Consider the following 25,865-nt stretch of genomic DNA (forward strand, 5'->3'; position numbering starts at 1 on the left):
AAAAGCTATCATTAGCACTGTGACTTCATTTTGAGAAAAGTTCCATTTATTGGTTATACCCACTATTCTGCTTAAAAAGATAGAATCTTCATTCCAAGATTAATATTCTTTTCCCCACTAGGAAGAGTATAAAGCAACCCCAAAATTATACTAAAATCTTAAATCTGTCCATTTGGATTGGAATTTCTATTTCTTTGGAAATACCTCATTAAAAGAATCTTTCCCAAAACAGAATACTGTCCATAAACTAACCTATTAAATTCAATCCAAATAATTTTATATTCATCTTTTAAAAGCAGATTAGTATCTACAGTTTATTATTTTTTTTCTTCTGGCAGCTATTTTTCATTCACTCTACAGTTCATGTCTAGAGTTCACATTTATAAGATATTAACAAAATATCTTTTGATTATCTTCTAAGTAATTGTATGTAATCTAAAGTTTCAACCAGCATAAAAAGGCAGGCACTTTGTATGTTACACTATTAGCAGATGGGAAAGTTTGTTTATAACATTTAAATGCCAACAGAAGTCTCAGTGAAACATTAAGAGGAAAAAATAAAAAGAAAGAAAAAACTACCTGAAGTTTTTTGGGGGAAAAAAGAGGGAAATAAATACAAGAAGAATACGGTGATCACAATATTTAAAGTCAAGGAATTTAAATAGGTTAATATATAAAAACCTACCAGCTCATTGCTTGTAGATGTGAGTCTTAGTTTTTCTTCAATTTCCTTTCCAATTTTCTGAACAGTTACCTGAGTCTGTTTAATTGCACACTGGGCTCTATGAAGCCTAGAAATAAAAGTTGTAGAAAAATTTAAGTGAGTTAACTATAAACTCAACACAGAGCCACAGGCATAAATGGAACAAAATGAGGACAAAGTTTCCAGGATAAAGAGAATTAATAATGAACTCAACTGATGATTTCACAATTCTCTAGCATATTTACAACAGGGAAATAACAAGAGTCACGATATGTTCTAAAAACACCCTTTCTGTACCCATCTGACTGTCTGTGATATATTGAGAGCTAAAATGAAGAACTCACAGGAATCTGAAAGAGACCTTAGAAAATAATCTGATTGAACTATATCATTTTACCGATGGGAAACTGAGGCCCAGAGAAATTAACTACATTACTAAAGTCACCCAAAAAACCCACTGCTATGAAGGCTATTACTTGTTGGGTATCCATAAAGAAAAAAAATTAACAATAATCCCAAGTTAAGAAGACTGAATTAAAGCAACAGCCCCTTTGAAACAAGGAGCATTGAAAAAATTAACTATTTTTCTTTTTTGCTTTAATTATGGGTTTGTGTTTTTCTTTTGTCTCTTTGTCTTCAAGTATAGCTTATATATTTTGTATACATGTACATATTAAAAATGGTGAAATTGTCTTTATTCACAGGTAACATGATTTTCATGTAGAAAATCATTAGGAATCCACAAAACAACTACTAGAACTAATAATGTCACAGGATACAAGATCAACAAACACTCAGTTATATTTCTATATATGGGTCAATAATTTCACAGTCACAATCCCAATTCCAACAGGCTTTGTTTTTGTGTGTATGTGTGCTTCTTTTTGTAGAAATTAAGAAGCTGATACTATAAATTATATAGAAAAACAAAGAATCTAGAAGAGATAAACCAATCTTTAAATCTGCCAGATTTCAAGACTTCCTTTTTTATAAAGCTACGTAATCAAAACAATCTGGTACTGGCATAAGGATCAAACAACAGATCAATGGAACAGAATAAAGAGTATAGAAACAGACCTACACATATATGGCCAACTGATTTTGGACAAAGGAACCTAGGCAAATTAATGGAAAAAGGAAAGTTTTTTAAACAAATGGTGCTGGAACAGTGGATAAACACAGTTGCTGTGAGGTAGGGAATGAATCTCATTCCCTACCTCACAGCACAAAAAAAACTAATTCAAGGAGATCATAGTAAACATAAAAGCTAGAGTCATAAAATCTGTAGAGGAAAACACAGAATCTCTTGCAACCTTGGGGTAGGCAAAGATTTCTTAGAGAAGACACAGAAAGCACTAACCTTAAAATTAAAAATGGATAAATAAGGCACTGCCGAAATAAAAAATGTCTTTTCATCTAAAGATGTTGTTAAGAAAATATAAAAGCAGTCCATGGACTGGGAGAAAATATTTGTAAAACATTAATTCGACAAAGTACTGTGCCTGGAGTATATAAAGAACTCTTACAAACCAGTAACAAAGAGACAACCCAATTAAAAATGGGCAAAAGAGTGAAACACTTCACAAAAGAAGATATAAGAAAGGTCAATAAGCATAGGAAAAGGTGCTCAAAATCTTAGTCATCATGGTAATGAAAATTAAAATCATATGAGATAGCATTTCACACTTGTCAAAATAACTAAAATTAAAATGACAACACCTGATGCTAGCAAGGATGTGCAGCAACTGAAACTTGCATGCATCGGTGATAGAAGTATAAAATAGTATCATCACTTTGGAAAACTGTTTCTTGTAAAGTTATACATACATCTAACCTATGACCCAGTATTTCTACTCCTTACCATTTACTCAAGAAATACAAAAACACGTCCACAAGAAGATATGTATAAGAACGTTCATAGAAAACAATCCAAACGTCCATCAAACAGGAGAATTAATAAGCAAATTGCGGTATACTCATACAGTGAAATTCTACTCAGCAATAAAAAGGAAAACAACACTGAAATACACAACAATATGAATGAATCTCAAAAAAACATTATGCTGAGTGAAAAAAGCCAGGAACGAAAAAGTACATACTATATGATTCCATTTAAACAAAGTTCAAGAACAGGTAAAAGCAATCTATGGTGACAGAAATCAAGAGTGGCTAGCTGCCTGGGTGAGGCAGGACTGACGGGTAGAGAGCAAGGCGAACTAAGGAACTACCTGAGGTGATGGAAATGTTCCATGTCTTGATTGGGGTGAGGCGCACAGGAGGATACACAGAATTTAAACTTGAAATCTAAGTATTTCACGGTTTGTAAATTTTACTTCCGATTTTTAAAACTGGTCAACTGTCCTAAACTGAAAGTTATCCTACATAGGAGGAGGTTACTTTTATCAGGGAGTTGATGGCATCAACACCTCTGCCAACATTATTATTACGACACCTTGCGCTAAAAATATTCATGACATATTCTGCACTTTCAGAAGTTGCCTGATAGTTACTGAGGATTTCTTAGGTCATCTAAAAAGGAGCAAATCTTATGAGATTACTTATGAGATCAGTTCTTCTGCAACTTCCTCAGGACTCCAAAGGAATCCAATAGAGGAGATTATCCTCCATCCTATTGCCTCTTGCTCTGGGTGTGAATGCGTACACACTCTCTTGACGGCAATACTCGCCTACAAAGGTGACGCTAAAGAAATTTAAAAGCAAGGAGAGGCCCTTTGTGATGTGGTCCCCACCTCGTTTCTGATATTCTTACCTTGCACGCGCAACTCCAGCAGTGCTGAACTACTAACAACTCTCCCCAAACACATCATGCCATTTCTTCCTTCTGTACCTTTGAGTGAGCTGTTCTATCTGCCTACAAGCTTCACTCTCTCTTAACAGATAAGTATACTCCCAAACCCACTAACAGGCAGCTCAAGCATACCTTCTTCTTCAAAGGCCTTCCCGACTGTTCCAGACAGGTAGAGGCACTTCTTCCTATGGAGATCCACAGCATCATGTATACAACAACACTAGCAAAGATTATAGAACCACATTTTACAGCAACTGCCTATTTCCTTACCTATTTCTTTACTAGGTTTCTGGGAAAAAAGAAAAAAAAACATTCATTTTTTTCATTTACATTCCCAGTACTTAGCAGAGAATGTGGCACAAAGGCACTCAAAATATATTGCTGACTGAAGGTCGACTAATGCCTGCATATAAAAGTCAGTCCCAAGATTTTGATTATTTTTACTGATATCAGTGAAAGACTAAAAGACTAACGTACTAGTTTTCTATATCTATAACTTCAAAATATATTCCAAACAAAAATCACATAAATTAAAGACCGTTCACTCTAGCAAGAAACAAGCAATTTCTACTAAAAATGTTATCAGAATTTTAATTTGATAGGCATTATCAACCCAAAGTAGAAATCAACAAAATAGCCTGTTACTTTAAAAGGAGGGAAAATGCTGCCTAAAACTCACTAGAGTACTATGCAAACAACCTTGTCAAATGGTAAAGACTTTAAAAATAAAAATGATTCATGACCATAATTAATGTATGACTTCAACTATTTGGCTCTCACTGCCCCAGACGCTTTCTGATCTTACCTTAGGGGCTTAAAACACACAGACAGAGTCACATTTCCTCCAATCTTCAGTGTTATCCAAATAGACTTTCAGAGCCCCTGCTACATCAAGACAGAGCTAATAACGTCCCCCTTTCAAGCTCAACAGGAGAATAAAAGTTTGAAGTGTTTAGGCTTTTAAACATAACATGGGACATCCTAATTCCCCTGGGGGTGAAGAGGTGAAGGACTGACAAGAAAAGAAACAACTGCCTTACCTCCAAACCAGCTAGCCAGTTTCAGAGGAATGTTTCTTGATTTTGCAAACTATGAAATGGTACTATAAAGAAATATAAATCATCCAGTCATCTGGGTGATTAGTCAATACCAACACTAACACCCTCAAGCTGAAATAAAACTCATCATCACTGGTGTGGGGAGGATAGGGATCAACTAGCTATCTGATAGGTATTCTGGTTATAGCAAACACATGCATATTATATCAATATGTTTTGAGATAACAGTAAAATTGAAAGTGGGTTAAAAATAATGCTTTGCAGCTAGATATTGCTGTGAATGTAAAGATACATTGAACAAAAAGTATTATGTCAAATGAATATTGAGACCATACCTATCAGATATTAACAATAATCTCAGTAAAGGAGAAGAAGTTAGGAAACAATTTTTGCCTACTTAGTATTGATCATATCACATCTGAATGTTGCATTCAATTTTAAGATGATGAATGACAAATTAGAGCACCTAGAAAGTCAGTGAAGTATAGCTCCCTATGGCTTGCAGGGAGAGATTAAAAGGGAAAAGAATATATAGGATTCTATTGAGAGAAATAGATACCTTATCATTAATGATTTTGTATTCCATATGAAGGAGCTTAGATTTTTATTCTGAAGGTATTAGGAAACCATTAAAAAGTTTTAAGCCAAGAAAGATTTAATGACATTTGCACTTTCTTCCTGTAATTAGGTGACTGGGATACAGAGAAACAAGACTGTAAACAGGAAGGCTAGTATGAGGTTAATTTAACAGTCCTAGCAAAAGTGTAGGCATTGTTTTAAATTAAAATAGGAACAGAAAGGATGATGTAGATGTGAAAAGTTAGAGAGGAGATATAAAAAATGATGCCTGAAAATTACCAACATCAAGAACACAAGAGAAGACATCACCACAGATCCTATGGACATTTAAAGGGAATTAAGGGAAATTATGAACAATATGCCAATAAATTTAACAACTTAGATGAAATAGTTAAGTTGCTTAAAAACCACAAGTTTCCAAACCAAACAAATGAAATAGAAAATCTGAATAGTTGTTATCAGTTAGAGAAGATAAATTTATAATTAAAAACCTTCTCACATAGAAAACTACATTCAGATTGCTTCACTGGTGAAATACTAGTCTTAACAAAAACCTTTCAAAGAAGAAGGAACACTTTTCAATTTGTTTTAAGAGGCCAGAATAACCTTGATACCAAAACATCACAAGAAAAGCAAATTACAGACAATACAAAAATCATTAATAAAATTAGCAAATCAAATCTAGCAATATATGAAAAAGATAACACATCTTGATGAAGTGGATTTATCTGAGGAGTACAAGGTTGATTTAACATTTGAAAATCAGTTGTGACAGAATGAAAGAGAAAAAACATATCATTATCTCAAAAGATGCCCCAAAAAAGCATTTGATAAAATTCAATACCTGTTAATGATTTAAAACAAAAATCTCTCAACAACCTAAGGAAAAAGGAGAGGTTCCTCAATCTGATAAAGGGTTTATACTAAAAATCTGCAGGTAATACTTAAGATCAGGAATAAGAAAAGATGTTTACTTTCACTACTCTATTCAACACTGTACTCAAGATCCAAGCCATTGTAATAAGGCAATTTTAAAAAGTCATAAATACAGGAAAGGAAGAAGCAAAAATGTCTACTCACAGATGCTATATGATTGTGTACATAGAAAAAAAAATGTTTTAATCTATAATCAAACTAATAATAAACTTAGCAACATTGCAAGATTCCAGGTTAATTCACAAAAATCAATTGGTATTTTTATATAGTATCATTAAATAACTAGATGTGAAAGAGGTGAAAGACCTGTGCACTGAAAACTAGAAAACACTGCTGAGAGAAATTTAAAAACAACCTAAACAAATGGAGTCATGTACTATTTCATGGATTGGAGGTTAAGAAGTCAAGTCTCCCCCTAAGTTTATCTAGAGTCAATTAATCCCAATCAAAAGCCTAGCAGTCTTTTTTTTTTAATTGACAAGCTGACTCGAAAATTGATATGGAAATATAAAAGTCCTAGAATAGCCAAGAAAATGTTAAAGAACAAAGCTGGAAGGCTTACACTACCAGATTTTATGACTTATCATAAAGCTAGTTTGTAAAGCAGTAGTAGTTGCATAAAGCTAAACAAATAGATTGATGAAACAGAAATCAGGATATAGACATAGACCTATTCAATCAATTTATATTTTGATTAGGGAAAGAAAAGCTTTGTCAACAAATGACACTAAAATAAACTAGATATCAATATGGGAAAAAAATGAACCTTAAACTCTACCTCACATCATACATAAAAATTAATTTGAAATGATCGAAGACTTAAATGTAAAAGCTAAAACTATTAAGCCTCTAAAATAACATGTAGGAAAGTATATTCATGACCTTGGGTTAGGCAAAGATTTCCTAAATAGGACACAAAAAGGACTATCCATAAAATAAAAACCTGATATAGCATACTTTATCAAAATTTAAAACTCTCATCAAAAGACATTATGGAGAAAATGAAAAATCAAGTCAGAGAGTGAGACAAAATATTTATATATATATATATATATAATATATATATATATATATATATATATATCTGACAAAGAACTTGTATTTCTAATGTATACAAAGAATTCCTACAACTTAACAATAAAAACCAAACAACCCAATAAATAAAAAAGGGCAAAATATTTGAACAAACACTTCACAAAAGAAGATACAAGAATGGCTGATAAGCACATAAAATGCTGCTCAATATCATTAGTCATCAAAAAATTAAAAATTAAAATCAAAATGATATACCAGTACAAACCTACTATAATGGCTAGAATTTACAAAACAATACCAAGTGATGTCAAGGAGTAGAGCAACTGAACTTTCAAACACTGTTGGTGGGATTCTAAAATTGTATAACTACTCTGGAAACTGGTAATTTCTAATAAATTAAATATACACCTATCATATGAGCAGGAAGCTCCACTCTTAGGTATAAGAGAAATGAAAGCATGTGACCACAAGAGACTTTTTTTTCTTCCAGTTTTATTGAAATATAATTGGCATACAGCACTGTTAGGTGAATGTCCATCATCTCATATAGATACAAAATAAAAGAATAAGAAAAAAATTTTTTTCCTTGCGATGAGAACTCTTAGGATTTACTCTCTTAACAACTTCCATATATAATAATACAGTGGTGTTCATTATATTAATCATGTTGTACATCACATCCCTAGTATTTATTTATCTTTCTAACTGAAAGTTTGTACCTTTTGACCACCTTCATCCAAATCCTCCTCCTCCAACCCCTCACAAAAGTCTTTTGGAAAGATATTCTTAGCAACTTTATTTATAACAGTCAAAAAGTGTAAACACCTCCTGGAGATGGTGTGGAGGGAACCCTCCTACACTGTTGGTGGGAATGTAAATTGGTGCAGCCACTATGGAGAATGGTACAGAGGTTCCTTAAAAAACTAAAAATAGAGTTGCCATATGCTCCACCAATCCCACTCCTGGGCATATACCCAGAGAAAATTCAAATTTGAAAAGATACATGCACCCCAGTATTCTTAGAAGCACTACTTACAATAGCCAAGACACAGAAGCAACCTAGGACAGATGAATGGATTAAGAAGATGTGTTTGGGACTTCCCTGGTGGCACAGTGGTTGAGAATCCGCCTGCCAATGCAGGGGACACAGATTCAATCCCTGGCCTGGGAAGATCCCACATGCCACGGAGCAACTACTGAGCCTGCGCTCTAGGGCCCGCGAGCCACAACTACTGAGCCCACGTGCCACAACTACTGAAGTCCATGTGCCTAAAGCCTGGGCTCCGCGACAAGAGAAACCACTGCAGTGAGAAGCCAGCGCACTGCAACGAAGAGTAGCCCCCGCTCGCCGCAACTAGGGAAAGCCCGTGTGCAGCAACGAAGACCCAATGCAAGCCAAAATAAATAAATAAATTAATTTAATTTAATTTAATTAAGAAGATGTGGTACATAAATACAATAAATACAATGGAAAATTTCTCAGACATAAAAAAGAATGAATAATGCTATGGACCTAGAGATTATCATACTAAGTGAAGTAAATCAGACAGAGAAAGACAAATATCATATGATACCACTTATATGTGGAATCTAAAAAAAAAAGATACAAATGAACTTATTTACAAAAACAGAAACAGACTTGAAGACATAGAAAACACACTTATGGTTACTAAAGAGGAGGGGATAAATTTGGAATTTGGGATTAACAGATGCACACTCTATATACAAAAACGACAACAAGGACCTACTCTATAGCACAGGGTAAACAACTCAAATGTCCATCAACAAGACAATGCATAAGCAAATTGTGGTATATTCATAGAAAAACCACTCACAGCAATAAAAAGGAACAAACTACTGATCTATACTACAATATGGATAAATTTCAAAAGTATGCTGAACAAAAGAGTATACCGTATGGTTCCATTTATAAGAAGTTCAAGAACAGGAAAAGCTAATAAATGAGGAGGCAATAAGAAAAGTGTTTGACTCAGCCAGGGGTGGGGACAAGGGTGTAAGAATGACTGGCAAAGCGGTATGAGGGAACTTTCTGGAGAGAGAAAAATATTCTGTATCTTCATGGAATGATGACAATGTGGGTGTGTATATCTGTCAAAACTCATCAGACTATACATTTAAATTCTCTTAATTTTATGTTGTATAAATTGTACTGCAAAAGAAAAAGAAAAAAATGATCACTGATGTATGCCTTGGGGAACCACGAAAATGGTGATGTCATTTATTGAAAGGGTGAACAGGGATGAGCAGTTTGAGAAGAAAGTTCTGCTTTCAGTTTGAGGCGCCTGTGCAACATCCGAGAGGAGGTGTTGAGTATGGGTTGAATACAAGGATCTGGAGCTTAGGAGACAGATCTTGGCCGGAGATAAAAATATGGCAATCATTAGCACACAGATGGTTATTAATGCTATGAAAGTAATGACATCATTCTGGAAGACTGTGAGAATGAGAGAGAACAGAGCCTAGAACAGAATTCTGAGGAAAATCAATTTTTAACGGATTAGAAATAAAGAAATAAAAGCTGCAAAAAATTCTGACCCATAATTCCAGAGAAGTAGAAGGACAGCTGGGAGAGTTGGTGTTACAGCAGTCAAAGGAACAGAATGTCTCAAGGAAGTAATAATCACTGTCATAAAATCAAGTAACCTGAGGCCTAGACAGTATCTATAGATTTAGCAACAAGGACTTGATTAAAACTGTTTCAAATCTTTTCACCTCTCTCTATGACTACTGCCACCATCATCTTCTATCTAACCAGTAGCCTCCTAACTGATTTCTAAGCTTCAACTCTTGCTCTTCTCAATTCCAATCTCTACTCAGTACCACAGGTAACCCTGTTCATCATTTGGTCAGTACTAATTGTAGCTTATCTGCCCGGTCTCCAGAATGCCTGCCTTATAGAGCTGTGTCCATAGTCTGATATCACCTACATCACTATGCCTGTTGCAACAAGTCAACAATCTTTCTAGACTGGGAAACAGAATATAAAAACTAAAGACTTTGTCCTACCAGCAACACAGTCCAGTACTCCAGGTTTCTCTTCTCACAGGCTAAGAGAGATAGTAAACAAGTTCTCTTTACATTGCAATTACAAAGTCTCTAATACATGTCTGCAATTAAATTCCCTTAGAGACAACTATAGAAATATCACAATCTACAAACTTATAATTTAAAAGACTAGTGTTGTATAATATAGCTAGGCCTAACCACTTTACCTTTCTTCATCTCTGATTGATAGACATGAAATGTTTTACTCTAGGCTCTAAATAATAGCTAGTGTTAATAGCTAGTGTTTGATTACCCATACAATGCCTTTCATTAGGTAATACATCTAAAGGTAGTTAACAGGACTTCCCTGGTGGCGCAGTGGTTAAGAATCCGCCTGCCAATGCAGGGAACACGGGTTTGAGCCCTAGTCCGGAAAGATCCCACATGCCGAGGAGTAACTAAGCCCCTGTGCCACAACTACTGAGCCTGTGCTCTACAGCCCGCAAGCCACAACTACTGAGCCCACGTGCCACAACTACTGAAGCCCGTGCACCTAGAGCCCGTGCTCCGCAACAAGAGAAGCCACTGCAACGAGAAGCCCGTGCACCGCAACGAACAGTAGCCCTCGCTCGCTGCAGCTAGAGAAAATCTGCACACAGCAACAAAGACCCAACCCAGCCAAAAATAAATAAATAAATAAAATATTAAATTACTTAAAAAAATAAATAAAATAAAGGTAGTTAACATATATGTACTTTTAGTCATGTTTATAATACCTTCCATCAATGATAAAAGGATTTTCTGGTGACTGAAAAGGCTATGACCTATAATTTTTTCCACACTAAATACAATTTTCAATATATTTTTTTAGAATTCTAGTCAAATAAATCTAGACACCACAATAGTCATGAATCACCACAGTGCTCCAAACTTCTGACCTAAAGAAACCACAAAATAATACATGAGTATTGTCTTAAGCCACTAAATTTATGGTAATTTATTATCCATCGATAGAAAACTAATACTCTCTTCCAATCCAAATCTTGACTACCTTGCTTTCAAGGCCAGATCAAATATCATCTCTTCATTATTTCATTTACAGAGCACATTATCACATTAGTCAAGATAATATCTGCACTTTATAAATCTTTAGTCTAATCCTTTATCTGATAATAATCAACACACATTTTAATTTATTCATTCATCCTATCTTCACACTGAGCTCTTTCCATGTTGCTAATACTGAGCCTGGTGTTGAGAGAAAAGTCATTGGAGACAGTCTATCTCTCCAGAAACAATTTATTTACATATTCATGCAACAAACACTTAAGTGCCTAAATGTGAGCCCATGCCCTGTGTTAGGTAATGGAAATACAGAGATCAGAGATCTACATCTTATATTCATAAATGCACAAACATTGTGGAGAAATGGGTGTGTAAAAAATTATAATAGGGGCTTCCCTGGTGGCACAGTGGTTGAGAGTCTGCCTGCCAATGCAGGGGACATGGGTTCAAGCCCTGGTCTGGGAGGATCCCACATGCTGCGGAGCAACTAAGCCCGTGTGCCACAACTACTGAGCCTGCGCGTCTGGAGCCTGTGTTCCGCAACGAGAGGCCACGACAGTGAGAGGCCCGCGCATCGCGATGAAGAGTGTCCCCCGCTTGCTGCAACTAGAGAAAAGCCCTCGCACAGAAACGAAGACCCAACACAGCCAAAAATAAATAAATAAGTGAAATTCTAAAAAAAAAAAAAAAAAATTATAATAGTGTAATACTATGATAGCGGTACATTTAGGGTAATAGCTGAGCATAAAGGAGGGACATCTATTTTAGAGGTAGTATCAAGTGGAAGTAAAGTCTTCTAGGAAGAAGTAAAAACTAAGTTGATATTAAAAGTAAGAGTAGAATTAACTAGGTAAAAACGAAGAAGGATATTTCAGACAAAAGGAGAAGCAAATACAAAAACAGAGAAAAAAGACTGCACAACATTTTCAAGAACTGCAAGCCTTTAGCAAGGCTGGAGCACAGGAGCACAAGGCTCCAGCAAGGCTGGAGCATCCTCTCATACGTGAGAGGATGGCAAGAGATGAGGGTGTAAAGGTAGACGGAGGTCAGATTATGAAGACTCAGTATATCAGGCTAAGGAGTTTTATTCCCAAGGTAACGGGATAAAGTTTAAAGTGGGAGACCTGACCGAATATATGTTTTAAATTTAAGACTATTTGGGCTGCAGTGTGAAAAGACTAGGGTACTTCCCAGTACAAAACGACCCAGAAATTCCTTTTTGGAAGAGGAAGAATTCAAGTAGAAGTCCAGAAATAGATAATATTTGATAAGGCTACCCCTTATCTGAGTTGTGGTCCTCCTCAATAACCCTGGGAGGACGGCTCTATGTAGAGTTCACATCATGCTCTGATCATCTGTTTACTGCCTCTCTCCAGCAATGGATTCCATACTCCTTGAAAACCTAGAGCTATATCTTATTAGTGTTTGTGCTCTTGAGCTTCCCCACAGTTCTGGTACAGACCTTCAGTACACAGCTTCCCTTCCATCCCTCAGGAGAGGGGCCTATCTCACCCTTCCTCTTAGACCTTCAAAGTACAGTAGATGATAAACAACAGATGACTATTTTAAGATTTCTTCTGATTCTGTTTTCCTCAGATTCTATGAAATACTTGTTGACTGATAAATTTACTCATGTTTTCTTGTAAGTGTATCAAGCATAGAAAAATTCCTGGAAAACTGCCTTGAGAACATTTTTTTAAAGTTTGCAAATCACATTAATATTAGAGTACAAATTTCTGATTGTCGAAATCCCTCTTACAGAGTGATTTTTATAAAGGAACATAGCGATTTAGATGGGTCTGCTGGGAAGATCTATTACTTCTCATTCTAGATACTACATGTCTGTCAACAGAGCCTGATTTTTTTCTGAGAGTCACATTCCACTGATTATTAACACTGACTTGACTACTGACTAAAGGTTCTACGTCTTTTTTTCACTCAGGCTGTGTCCATATGTCAAGCCTTCCTCTTCTTATACAATTGGTTTGGGAACTTAATTTATCCCAGTTAAATTCCAACTCGAAATTGAAGATGGGCTGAATATATATTCGACCTTTCCAGTCCCCAGAGATCATCTTATATACTGATTCTGTTATACAAAGTAATCACCATCTCTACAAGCTCCACACTATCATTGCGTTAGCTTTCTAAGTTTTTAAGCTTTACATAAGTTTCTATATCTTTGTTCTAATGTTTAGACTGTAATATCGTAAAGGGAAGAACTATGTCTCCCTTGTTTGCCATTATATCCCCAGCATATTGCACAGTTTCCAACATGCAGTACTCAATAAACATATGGCGAGTAAATAACTGAATGAATGAACATGTTGAACAAGACTAGATAAAAAAACAGAGCCCTATGCCATGCCATTAGAAATTTCCCTCTAGGTTGGTAAGTTATTAAGCAGTTATAAATCTTCCTATCTTTACTATCATCTAGCTTATCCTTCTTATCTTGCTCCCCAAGCTTTCAATCATAGCTTGCCAAAGACCTTACCATAGTTATTATCTGTATCTACAAATCTACTTACCCTTTCAAAATGGACACATCAGTCTGAGATAACTTCTTCTTGGGAAAGGCTCATTAAGGGGAAGGGATTTAAGCTTCAATTTGAAGGAAGGGTAGGATTCTGACAACTGTATGCAAGAGAATGGTCATTTAGGGTATTGGGAATAGCTTTTCAAAGTCATTAAGGGAGCAGAGTGCCTTGCATGTTCAAAATAGGAAGTAGGTAGTGTGCTAAAGCAAAGGGCACATGAGAGAATGTCATTGAGTCTGGGAAGGTTGATCAGAGCCAAATTGCTGTGGACTTTGAATGCCTGAGAAATCTTTTGTATCTTCATAGCACCTACAGCAATCTTGGACACAAGGGAATCACTCAAATACTTGTTGATGGGTTTACTAAATATGACAGTTTCCCGAAAGACCAGAAGTCTACCCTAAAGCCTGCTTCTACATTCCTCTGTCTAGACCATGCACATAGTTGAGAAGAATACACAGTATCATGGTAATGGCATCAAATAAGACAGAACACTACTGTTACTTATGAAATTGAGGAGACAGTAGGTGATGTGAAAGCATGTGATAATGAGTGTGTCAGGTCTAACCAAGATGTGTCCTCAAAAAATAACAAACAGCACTGATGAAGCAAAAGTTATAAAACGATAATCAACGCTTTGAATTTCCAATTTACATTGCAAAAACTCACTTCAGGCAAGAAGAACCACAGCTGGCATAAGAGTAGGCTAAATCATTCCCAGATTTTTTCATAATACCATCCGTGTGCTAAAATGTAAGTTTAATTTAAAATATATTCATTGTACAATAAACATACTTGAGGAAGTACATAAAAAGTACTTCAGAATTAGAAACAAGAAAGAGTACAAACTAGGATATGGACAAGGTCTTAAAACTTAAAAGTAAGACTATACATGACTTTATGCCAATAAACTAAAAAGAACAGAAAAAGTAAATGATTTTCTAGAAAACTGTTAATTACCAAGTTTTCTCAACAAGAGATTAAAAACCTGAGTAGATTAATAACCACAAAGAAATCAGAAAGGTAACCAAAGGGTAATACCTTGTGGGGGTAGAGGGACTGCAGGCCCTGATCGTTTTATAGGTGAGAGCTACCACCTAAATCTAAATTACATAAATTGTCTTAAATCATGAGAAAATATAGAGATTCTCAATTCATTTTAGGCTAGTGTAACCCTTACGAGTTTTGATTTGAACCTGAACAGCACACATAAAAATAAAACTACATGTCTGCCTCACTTATAAAAAACTGCAAAATATAAAATATTAGCAAATCTAAGCCAGTGCTGTATTAATAAATACATCATAAGCAAGTAAAATTTACCACAGGATTATACAGATGGTTTAACATCATTTAACATCAAGTCTGTGTAATTCACTACATTAATAGAACAAAGGAGAAACACTAAACTTGTTCCTGAGAAAAATCCTTAGTTATACTAGGCATAGAAACTTTCTTGTTTGATAAAAGGAATCTATCAGAAAACTTCAACTTATATCATAATGAATGGTGAAATGTCAGAATATCAAGGATGCCCTCTGTGGCAAACTGAATTTTCCATATATGACCACAATAATATCTCCCGTCCTAGATGGTCTTCTGCAGTGTGGACTTAATATTTCCTCACCAAGAGGCAGAATCTATTTCTCTCCTCCTTGAATCTGGGCAGGCTCTGTGACTGCTTCGACAAATAGAATATGGCAGGAGTGACCCTGTGCTAGTTTTAGGAACAGCCCTTAACTTCTACTTCCTCTCTCTAAACACTCACTCTGGGGCAAACCAGACTCCATGCAAGAAATCCAACTACCCTGAGAATGCCATATGTGAGGAAGCTGGCCATGTAGAGAAGTATTTGGAGATAGAGATGGCTGACCAGTCTCCACTGTTCTAGCCATCCCAGCTGAGGCACCAAACATGTCAGTGAAGAAGCATCCATATGTCCAACCTAGTTGAATCTTCAGATGACTCCAGCCACAGCTGCCATCTGATTACAACTACTTGAAAGGCCCCAAGGGAAAACAACCAAGCTAAGCTTAAAGACATTCCACAGAACTGTAAGAATCTGAGGATAATTAATTGTTGTTTTCAACTACTAAGTTTGGGAATGACTCGCTATGTAATACTAGAATACTCACTGTGAAGGACTTAGCCAATATAATAAGGTACGTAAAACAAGACAAACACACTTAGAAAATAGGAGACAAAACTGTCACCATTTACAAATGGTATTATTATTTACATAATATACCCTAGAGAGTCTAAAAACTATTAGAATAAAAGACTTCAGTAAAGTAACTGGATGCAAAAATCAGCATGCATAATCTAGAATGCCTTTAATTTCAACAGTTTCTCCATTAACCTTGCATGACATACTGAAGAGACTAATAATTTCAATTGGTGGAATCATTGTACCAGTGCAGTATAAAATATACTTGCATTACCACAAATGCACTGTTTGGCTTTCCTTTTGGCTCACGCCCATAGACTGTATCTTTAACCCTGGTCAACCAGCTTGTAAATTTGAATGCTTGATCTCAAGAAAGATGGGGCAAGAAGAATGTATTTGAAGTAGCATATATTCATTCTGAAAATACTGTTTAAATCTCATCACTCTCAGGCCTCATTAAAAATAATCCACTGCCTCCATACAACCTATCCCACCAAAATAACACTTCTGAGTGTGAATTTCACTGTCCTGCACTCAGTACAATTTCAAGATGCCCCTTCTACTCCAGGAGTTTTTTCCTAGTATATTTACCTCCTCCTCCGTCCTTATTGTATGCTCATATACCTCTCTATGGACCCTCAAAACTCTTCTAATCCAAGAGTTTTCTTTATCCTTCCCTGAAGCCTTCAGGGAAATCACATTGGCGTCTCCTTCTCTAAATCTGTTTTAATGCTCACAAAAAAAAAGAATACTAAGCATCTTGTACATTATTTCATTCAATAAGCATATGTACCATGAAGTTTAGCACTTGCTTTCTTCTCAGATCCTCTCCCTCACTGTGCCGAAACTAACAAAGGATTGCACACTTAGCAAGTATTTAATATATACTTGATGATTTTTAAAATATATTTTTAAATTATGATTTGAATAATATTCTCCAACTAATCGGCTTTCATAAGAACAGCATTTAAAAATAAATTACTAATTTGGTTAAATCCCCCTGTTTTTAACTGAGGTATAAGTGACATAACATTACATTGGTTTCAAGTGTACAGCATAATGATTCCATATTTGCATATGTTGCAAATGATTACCACAATAAGTCCCGTTAACACCACCTATAGTTACACATTCCTTCTTTTCTCGTGTTGAAAATTTTGAAGATCCACACTCCCCTACCTACTTTCAAATATGCAATACAGTATTTTTAACTATAGCCACTGGCTAAATCTTAACAGAAAATGGTGCTGTGGAGCCATGAAAAAAAGACATGAATTTGTAAACCCTGGAGAGAGATTCTGCCTATGCAAAGTTGCTACTGTGTATAGACCCCAAGGAAAAGCCACCTATACCATGTCTAACCAAGAGGTGAAAGCTTCCACCAAGGAGTTGAGGGACCAGAAAGAAGGAAAATACATTTAATTCAAAGTCATCAGACAGGACAGAGGTGAGATTCACTTTAAGGTAAAAATGATAACACATCTCAAGAAACTTTAAAAAATCACACTATCAAATACACAGAGTTCCAATTAACTCATTCTTGTTTCTCTTTGAAGGTCAGAAAGTTGCTGATAATCACATTCCAAAAGAACTGGAAATAAAACAGGAAAATGTGACTGAAGTTTTTCAGGAACAAACAGGGGAGGGTTATTCAACAATTTAGGTATTTTTTTCTTTTCCTTTATTTTTTTTATTTTTAAAAATAGTGCTTTGCAATATAATATAGCAACTAATGCCCATTTTTCATTATCATTCATTTTCATTGTCCTGATCTTTTACCATCAAGCCTTAGTCCCTTTCATCTTTTGAAAAATTACATGGGTACATTGAGAGAGGCCACTGTACCTAGGATTCTGCAATTTTCAGGCTTGTGATCATCAGACAGACCAACACAAGGATTCAGAATGATTTTCCACTTGGTCCTGAGGTTCAGTTATATGAAATTCTTGTAGACAATGACTTCCAGTATAAACTGGAAGATTTTCAGATTACTCAACTGTGGAAAATGACATTTCCTTAATTTTAATCTTAAACTCTGCACCAAAAAAAATAAAACAAGATCAGGTTGGAGGGGGAGATGACAGATAGGGTGACAGTAATGACTAACTTTAAAGGAGGCTTTATTTAAAGAGATGACACATTTAAGATTTTTTTTGGATCTTGTCAGACACTCACAGAAAAGTTCTAACTTCCAGGGAAATTAATAATAAAGACATAGAGAAGCATATAAACAATCTGAACAGAGGAGTTGGTTTCAGCCATGTTCTATGCGTTTATACAGATAACAAAATCAAAGTTAGAAAGGCATATTTATGAAGCTTACTACTGAATGTACATCAGTGAATATGCTTCTTTCACTGAGAAAAACTTCCTACAAAAAATACAGCTGTGCTTAATGTGTTTAATGACAGCTGCAAACATTTTGGCTCAAACTCATTTTGTTAATAGAAGGGTAATAACAAGCAGTTCACACTGACAGACTATCCAGAGATGACCTGATAATTATCAGAGTGTGCATCAGAATTACCCGAGATGCTATTTTTTACAATATGTAATGACTCATTCTTGAAGCCTTTCAATCAGAACCTAGAATTAAAATGGTAATTATCAACATGCAAATATATATAATAAAGTCATAGGATTTTTTAAAAGCACAATTTTTACAAAAATTAATGAATATTGTCTATTTGTGGAACTACAATAGGCAATTTGATAACCTTGGATTTTATAAATATAATAGGTAGTATAGCATAGTGATTAAGTGTGTAGCTGGCAAGTGAGAATAAAAACAATATATTCTTCAAAGGTTTATTCTGAGGATTAATACTTATAAAGCATCTATGTTTTTATCATTTGAAAAGTACTCAAATATTAGCTAAGATTCTAATTATTATTATCTTCTTTAAGCCTATATATTTATTCCAGCAAGAATGCCACTATGCAAAGCATTTTGGGGAGCTGCCCACAAAACTTGTGGTATAATCTCTGGATATCTTCAATAATGGCAAATCTCTATCTCTGCTGGAAGACTTGATAACTGAGAAATCATCAAAATTAATCTGGGCCAAACTTGTGAATTAGATGGGCAATCAGGCTGGATAATCACCTTTTAAGTAAAATTAAAATGTGGTGCTATAAGTAAAGCAATTTTTAAAATGTTGTTAGTTCTAGAAATACAGCTGACCCTTGAACAACAGGGGGTTTCTACTGTGCAGGTCCACTTACATGTGCATTTTTTTCAATAAATATATTGGAAAATCTTTTGGAGATCTGTGACAATTTGAAAAAACTCAGACGAACTATGTAGCCTAGAAATATCAAAAAAATTTAAGTTAGGTATGTCATGAATGTATAAAATTTATGTAGATATTAGTCTATCCATACATAGGCACAAGGTGAGTGTATTAATTATGTATAATTAATACTGTATTAATGAATAAAATTGTAATTTGCCATAAAACGTTTATAATGATTCATTCACTAGTGTATAGACTAGGCTACCGTGAAGAATCCTACCAATTACACGAGGCTACCATAAAGCAATCAGATTGCTGCTTCTTCCTTATCAATACATGAATCATTATACCTGCAAATAAATATGAATTTCTTTTTCACATTATTTTTCATTTTCGATGTCTAGTTTTAGTAATCTGTATAACGTCTACAGTGTTTTGTAGGATGTAAGACAACACTGATGTAGGTACTGGCAGATGATTCATCTTGGAAACAGACATTGAAAACTTACAGTATGGATACATTCAATACTGTATTGTAAAGGTATTATCTCTTCCATATTATTTTCTTAAGGACGTTCTTTTCTCTAGCTTACTTTATTGTAAGAATACAGTATATAATACACATAACATACAAAATATGTGCTAACTGACTGTTTATGTTATCAGCAAGGCTTCCAGTCAACATTAGGCTATTAATAGTTAAGTTCTGGGGGAGTCAAAAGTTATATGCAAATGTTTATGGTCAAAGGACTATGTTAATGTTAGTATTCAGAGCTATTTTAGAGGTCTTTTAATTCAATGCTCTCATTTTAAATATGTAAATGGAACCCCAGTTTGCTAAAGACACTTGCCCAAAGTCTCAAAGCTACGCTAGTCAGAAAGCGGGGACTAAAGCCCAAGATTCATAACTTCCAATTCACTTCTCCTTCTTCTGCACCACACTGCCTTGTTGTCCTCTTTGTCATGTTTGCATGCCACATTTATACTTATACAAATTGTCTTCTTACTGGTATCAGTGAAAAAACTGAAATGTTTTCTTGCAATCCCCTATTGCCAATACATGTGATTAACTTTACTCATTTTGGTTTTTAGTATAGTATTTCAGAATTGGCTTAACAAATTTCTCCACTTGGCCTACTATCTGAAGAAAATGAGCAAATACAGAATTCCTTCTAAACTGGCAGTTTTGTTGCAGTTTTAACTGGACACAAATGAAAATTAGTGCAGTGTCTCCAAAGACAGGCCCCTACCAGCACACTACTACTTAAAACTCTTGAAGTCTGTTCCAAAAAAAAGAAACCAGCACAACTCTCTTTTTTCCTCCCTTTTCATCCCATTGGACCTCCAGTTCATTACCAGTCTCACACAACTGCAGATGTCTCACAAGTCTTTTAGTCACTGATAAGCAAAATATAATCTGAAGAGGGTGAGACTTTATAGTCTTGTCTTCTTTAGACTATATGTTCATGTGGCCTCCTGAGCTCTACAGGGTATGTATGCGTATATGCATGTATATGTATATAGGTACATATATGTTTTTATGTCTGTATATGTATGTGTAGGGATTATATAAGGATGCATTACTATAGTGAAAAGGACATTCAGCTGCAAGCTAAAAGATCTGGTTCAAACTCAGTTCTACCAATTTAAGAGCTATAATTTGGAGGATATTATATAACCTCTCTAATCATCTCTAAGCTCTGAGTTCTCTGTGGAAGGGGATTAGATCATATTAATCTTCTTAACTTCCATTCTACTGTGCCTGGGCCATAGTAGGCTTTCTGTAAATTTGGCTCAGTTCAAATTTGAATGAGAACAAAGGGAGATAAAGAAAATGATATAGAGGTAGCAAGGTAAGGTCCACACCTTGTATTTAAGTGCAGTATAAAGTCATTTTTTACCCTGAAATTACTAAAATGGTCTTCAGGACATCAAAATCCTTAGGACCAGCCTACCTTATTCTACTTCTGGCCAAGACAGAGTAACAGAGACTAGATTTACTCTCCCACCTAAAACTACTAGAATAAAAACTAAGAATACATGTGAAACAGTGGTCTCAAGTAACCCATCAGGTAACAAAGGACAATAATACTTGAGAGTGAAGAAACATATAAGGTGAGCCCTATGATTGCCCCAAACTTACTGCCTGGAGAAAGTTAAAAGACCAAAGCACAGGGAGGGAGATCCCAACGAGTACAGAGGTCTACCTGAGTTAAGGAGAAAATTGAAAGTCCAGGGGAAACCATAAGTTCTACAGTTCTCAGCACACAGTACTAGAGAGAGAGCACAAACAGAAAACTCCAAAATCTGCAGAGAGTCATACTCAAGTATTCAGCTGTGTACTGATCAGTGAATCACCTGAGGAAACTACTCAAGACCAGGGGGGAAAAAAAAAATCCACCTGAAAGGACTAGAAAAAAAGTAAGCAGAGACTGCACAGGGCCAGGAATAGTGCCTATTCCTTCTAGACAGGGTATAGCCCATAATTCATGGGCCATATAATAAAGTATTGAGAAGAGTTTGTGGATAAAATTAACCCTAGACTAAATGCTGTTTTAGTCCAGCCTTACAAAGCTTAAAAGCAAGATCTGAAAGGACAACAATTTTTCCAAGTAACAGAACTATATCTCAGAATAAATCTCAAGAATATTTATAGGACTACAAAAATACCCCACAAACAAAATTTACAGTGTCTGGCATCCAACCAAAAATTACCATACACGCAAAGAAGCAGGAAAACAGAACGCAAAATGAGTAGCAAAATCAATCAATCAAAACTGGCCCAGAATTAACAGAGATGATAAAATTAGTACAAGGCCATTAAAACAGTTATTACAACTGTAATTCATATGTTCAAAAGCTAGACAGAAAAGACTGAACATGTTAGAGACAGAAAAAATTTTAAAGACCCAAATTGAACTTCTAGAGAGGAAAACTACAATGTTTGAAAAGAAAAAAAATTAGTGGATGAACAAATTAGACATTACAGAAGAAAAGATACCTGAAGATATGCTAAATGTCTATGGACATTTGAATAGGAAATATTCAAAATAAGAAAGAAATAAGACTAAAACAAAACAAAGCATCAGTGAGTGGTGGGACAGCTTAACAAGACCCAATATACATGTGAATTGTAGTGCAAGGAAAAAACAGTAGAGAAAGAGACAGAAAAAAAATATTTGAAAAATTAATGACTGAAAATTTTCCAAATTTGATGAATACTAGGAACCCACAGATCCAAGAATCCCCAACAAGTTCCAACGATAAGAAGCACAAAGAAAACTATACCAAGGAACATCATAATCAAATTGCTCATACAATATTAAAGAAGAAATCTTAAAAGCAGCCTAAGAAAATGACATAAAGGGGAACAAATACAAGAATGACAGATTTCACATCAGAAACAGTGCAAGCTAGAAGACAGCAGAGTAACATCTTTAAAGAATTAAAAGAAAAAAACTTAACCCAGATTTCCACACTCAGTGAAACTATCTTTCAAAAACCAAGACGGTATAAAGACATTTTCAGACATGCAAAAGGTGAAACAATTCAATTACCAGCAGAAATGCATCAATAAGAAATGCAAAAGGAAATACTTCAGGCATAAGGAAAATGATACCAGATGGAAATGTGGATCTACATTTGGGAATGAACAGCATCAGAAATAATAACTATGCGGGCAAACATAGACTGTTATTATTATTTAAATCTTTTTAGCAACGTCCCTGGTGGTCCAGTGGGTAAGACTCCGCACTCCAAAGGCAGGGGGTCCGGGTTCAATCCCTGGTCGGGGAACTAGATCCTGCATGCATGCCGCAGCTAAGAAGCCCACATGCCGCAAATAAAGATCCCGTGTGCCGCAACTAAGACCCGGCGCAGCCAAAATAAACAAACAAACAAATAAATAAATAAATCTTTTTAAGTTAATCAACTGTTTAAAGCACAAATAATAATAAAGTATTGTGGGGTTTATAACAAATGTATAAGTAAAATATATGACAAAAGCAACAAAAAGGCTGGTAAGAGAAAAATGTAGGTCACTGATGTGAAGTACTTATACTGTCTGTGGCATGGCATACCATCAGTTGAAGATGTACATTACAAGCCTTAAAACAACTAACAGAATAACAAAAACAAACAATTGTAGCTAATAAGCCAACAAAGGAAATAAAGTCCCAAAATAAACAGATAAAGAAAGGGAACAAGAATAGATGGGACAAATTGAGTACAAAAAGCAAGATAGATTTAAACTCAACAATAGCAGTAATTAATGTAATTTAAAAATAGTCCAAATATACCAATTAAAAAGTAAAAACTGTCATACTGGATAAAAAAGCAAGACAACTTCATGATATCTCCAAGGAACTCCTTTAAATACAAAAAATGTCAAAAGGGTTAAAATATAAAAAGTAAATAAGGAAAAGATGCACCATGCTAACACTTTTCAAAAGAAAGATGTGGCTGTATGGCTATATTACTATTATACAAAGTTGACTTCAGAGCGAAGAATATTACCAGGATTACAGAGGCAATATCATAATGATAAAGTCAATCTGTCAAGAGGACATAATAATTCTAAATGTTCATGCACCTAATAATAGTGTGAAAATGCATAAGCAAAATGTGATAAAACTGTTAAGGTGAAACAGACAAATTCACAATTATAACAGGATATTTTAACACCCCTCTTTAAATAAGTAATAGGAAAAAACAGACAGAAATTAAGTAAGGATATAGAACATTTGAACATATAGAACACTCCACTCAACAACAGCAGGATATATATTCTTTTCAAATGCACAGGAAATGTTTAACATTAAAGAATATATTCTGAACCATAACACAAGTCTCAATAAATTTAAAAGGAGTCAAGCCATGCAATGTTAACTTCTCTCATCACAATGGAATTTAATTAGATATCAATTTTTTTAAATCTGGAAAATATGCAAATATGTGAAAACCAAGTAACAAACTTCTAAATAACCCATGAGTCAAAGAAAAAAATCAAGAGGAAAATTAGGAAGTATTTTTAAATGAATGAAAATGAAAACAGAATACATCAAAATGCATGAAAAGCAGCTAACTTCCTCCTTAGAAATTTATAGTACTAAAACTATGCATTAGAAAACAAGCCTCAAATTAATGACCTCAGCTTTCACCATTAAAAAAACCCCAAAAAAACCTAGAAGTAGGGCAAATTAAGACTCCGCACTCCAAAGGCAGGGAGTGCCAAAGGGAAATAATAAATTCAGAACTGATATCAATGAAACAGAAAACAAAATGGAGACAAATTAATGATACCACAGGCTATTTCTTTGAGAAGATCAATAATATTGGTAAACCTACAGCTAGACTAACCAGGGGAAAAAAAGGAAGACTTAAATTACCAGTAGTAGGAATAGGAGAAGTAATAGCACTACAGAGTATATATATATATTAAATTTTACCACTTAGACAAAATGGACAAATTCCTTGAAACACATAAACTACCAAGACTCACTCAAGAAGAAACAGATAACCTGAATAGTCCTATATCTACAGAAATTTTAGTTAAAATCTCTCTAAAAAGAAAATTTCAGGCCCAGATGGCTTTACTGTGAATTCTACAAAACACGTAAAGAAGAAAGAATACCAATTCAACATAATTTCTTCCAGAAAATTGAAGAGGAAATATTTCGCAATTCATTATATGATCCAGAGTGATCAACTGCTGATGGACATTTGGATTGTTTCCACTTTTTGGCTAATGCAAATAAAGATCTTAAGAATATTTGTATACAAAGCTTTTTTTGGACATATGCTTTCATTTCCCTTGAATAAATATCTAGGAGTAGAATGGCTGAGTCATAACGGTAGGCACATGTATTGTGGAATATCCATACAATGGAATACAACTTAATAACAAAAATAAATGAACTATATTGATACACACGAAATAATTCTCTTGAGCTACAGAAAGCAAACAAAAATAGGACACATACTATATGATTCTATTTATTTAAAATTCTAGAAAATTCAAACTAATCGATGGCAACGAAAAGCATATTAGTGGTTGCCTGGAGATGGGGAGAGAATGAGTGGGTAGGAGGGATTACCAAGGACACAAGGAAACTTTTAGAGCTGTTGGATATGTTCATTGTCTTAATTTTGGTAATAGTTTCATGGATGTTTGCATATCAAAATTTTTCAAATTGTACACCTCAACTATGTGAAGTTTATATGTCAAGTATACCTTAATAAAGCTGTTTTTTTAAACAGTCCTTAGGGGACTTCCCTGGCGGTCCAGTGGTTAAGACTCCACGCTTCCACTGAAGGGGGCACGGGTTTCCACTGCAGGGGGCACGGGTTCGATCCCTGGTCAGGAAACTAAGATCCTGCATGCCACTCGACGTTGACAAAAAATTAAAAAAAAAAAAAAAGTCCTTAGCACCAGAGCTCAAGAACCTTCATCTGCATTAATTCTTACACAGGTACACAGCTAGCCCTTGGACAGAGATATTATGGTACTTTCCTAAAAAATACAGTGAAAAATTCACCAAGTATTTATTAGACACACTCAAACATTAGCATCCACTCATTCCTTCAACCAATATTTTTTCAGAACCTAAAATGCAGAACAGTGCTGAGCTAGATGCTAAGAGTACAAAGATGAATTAGATCTGAGTTTTCCAACAACCTCTTTTAAAAGATTTAATTAAAGTTTAATGATAATAAGAAACAATGACCCTTCT

General features: G+C 34.9%; 1 protein-coding gene and 1 pseudogene across 3 annotated transcripts in view; one reads left to right on the top strand and one right to left on the bottom strand.

Annotated features, from left to right (window-relative positions):
- The window catches only part of UVRAG (UV radiation resistance associated), a 318,745-nt gene that overhangs the window by 178,283 nt on the left and 114,597 nt on the right, over positions 1-25,865 (bottom strand). For all 3 annotated transcript variants that reach the window (XM_036860728.1, XM_036860729.1, XM_036860730.1), the window contains one exon: positions 686-791. In XM_036860728.1, coding sequence (XP_036716623.1) covers positions 686-791 — 106 coding nt within the window. The remainder of the gene's footprint in view (positions 1-685; positions 792-25,865) is intronic.
- LOC118899278 lies at positions 17,252-17,561 on the top strand (annotated as a pseudogene).

Source organism: Balaenoptera musculus, chromosome 8, assembly GCF_009873245.2.
Source record: "Balaenoptera musculus isolate JJ_BM4_2016_0621 chromosome 8, mBalMus1.pri.v3, whole genome shotgun sequence".
In the NCBI taxonomy this organism is placed as follows: domain Eukaryota; kingdom Metazoa; phylum Chordata; class Mammalia; order Artiodactyla; family Balaenopteridae; genus Balaenoptera; species Balaenoptera musculus.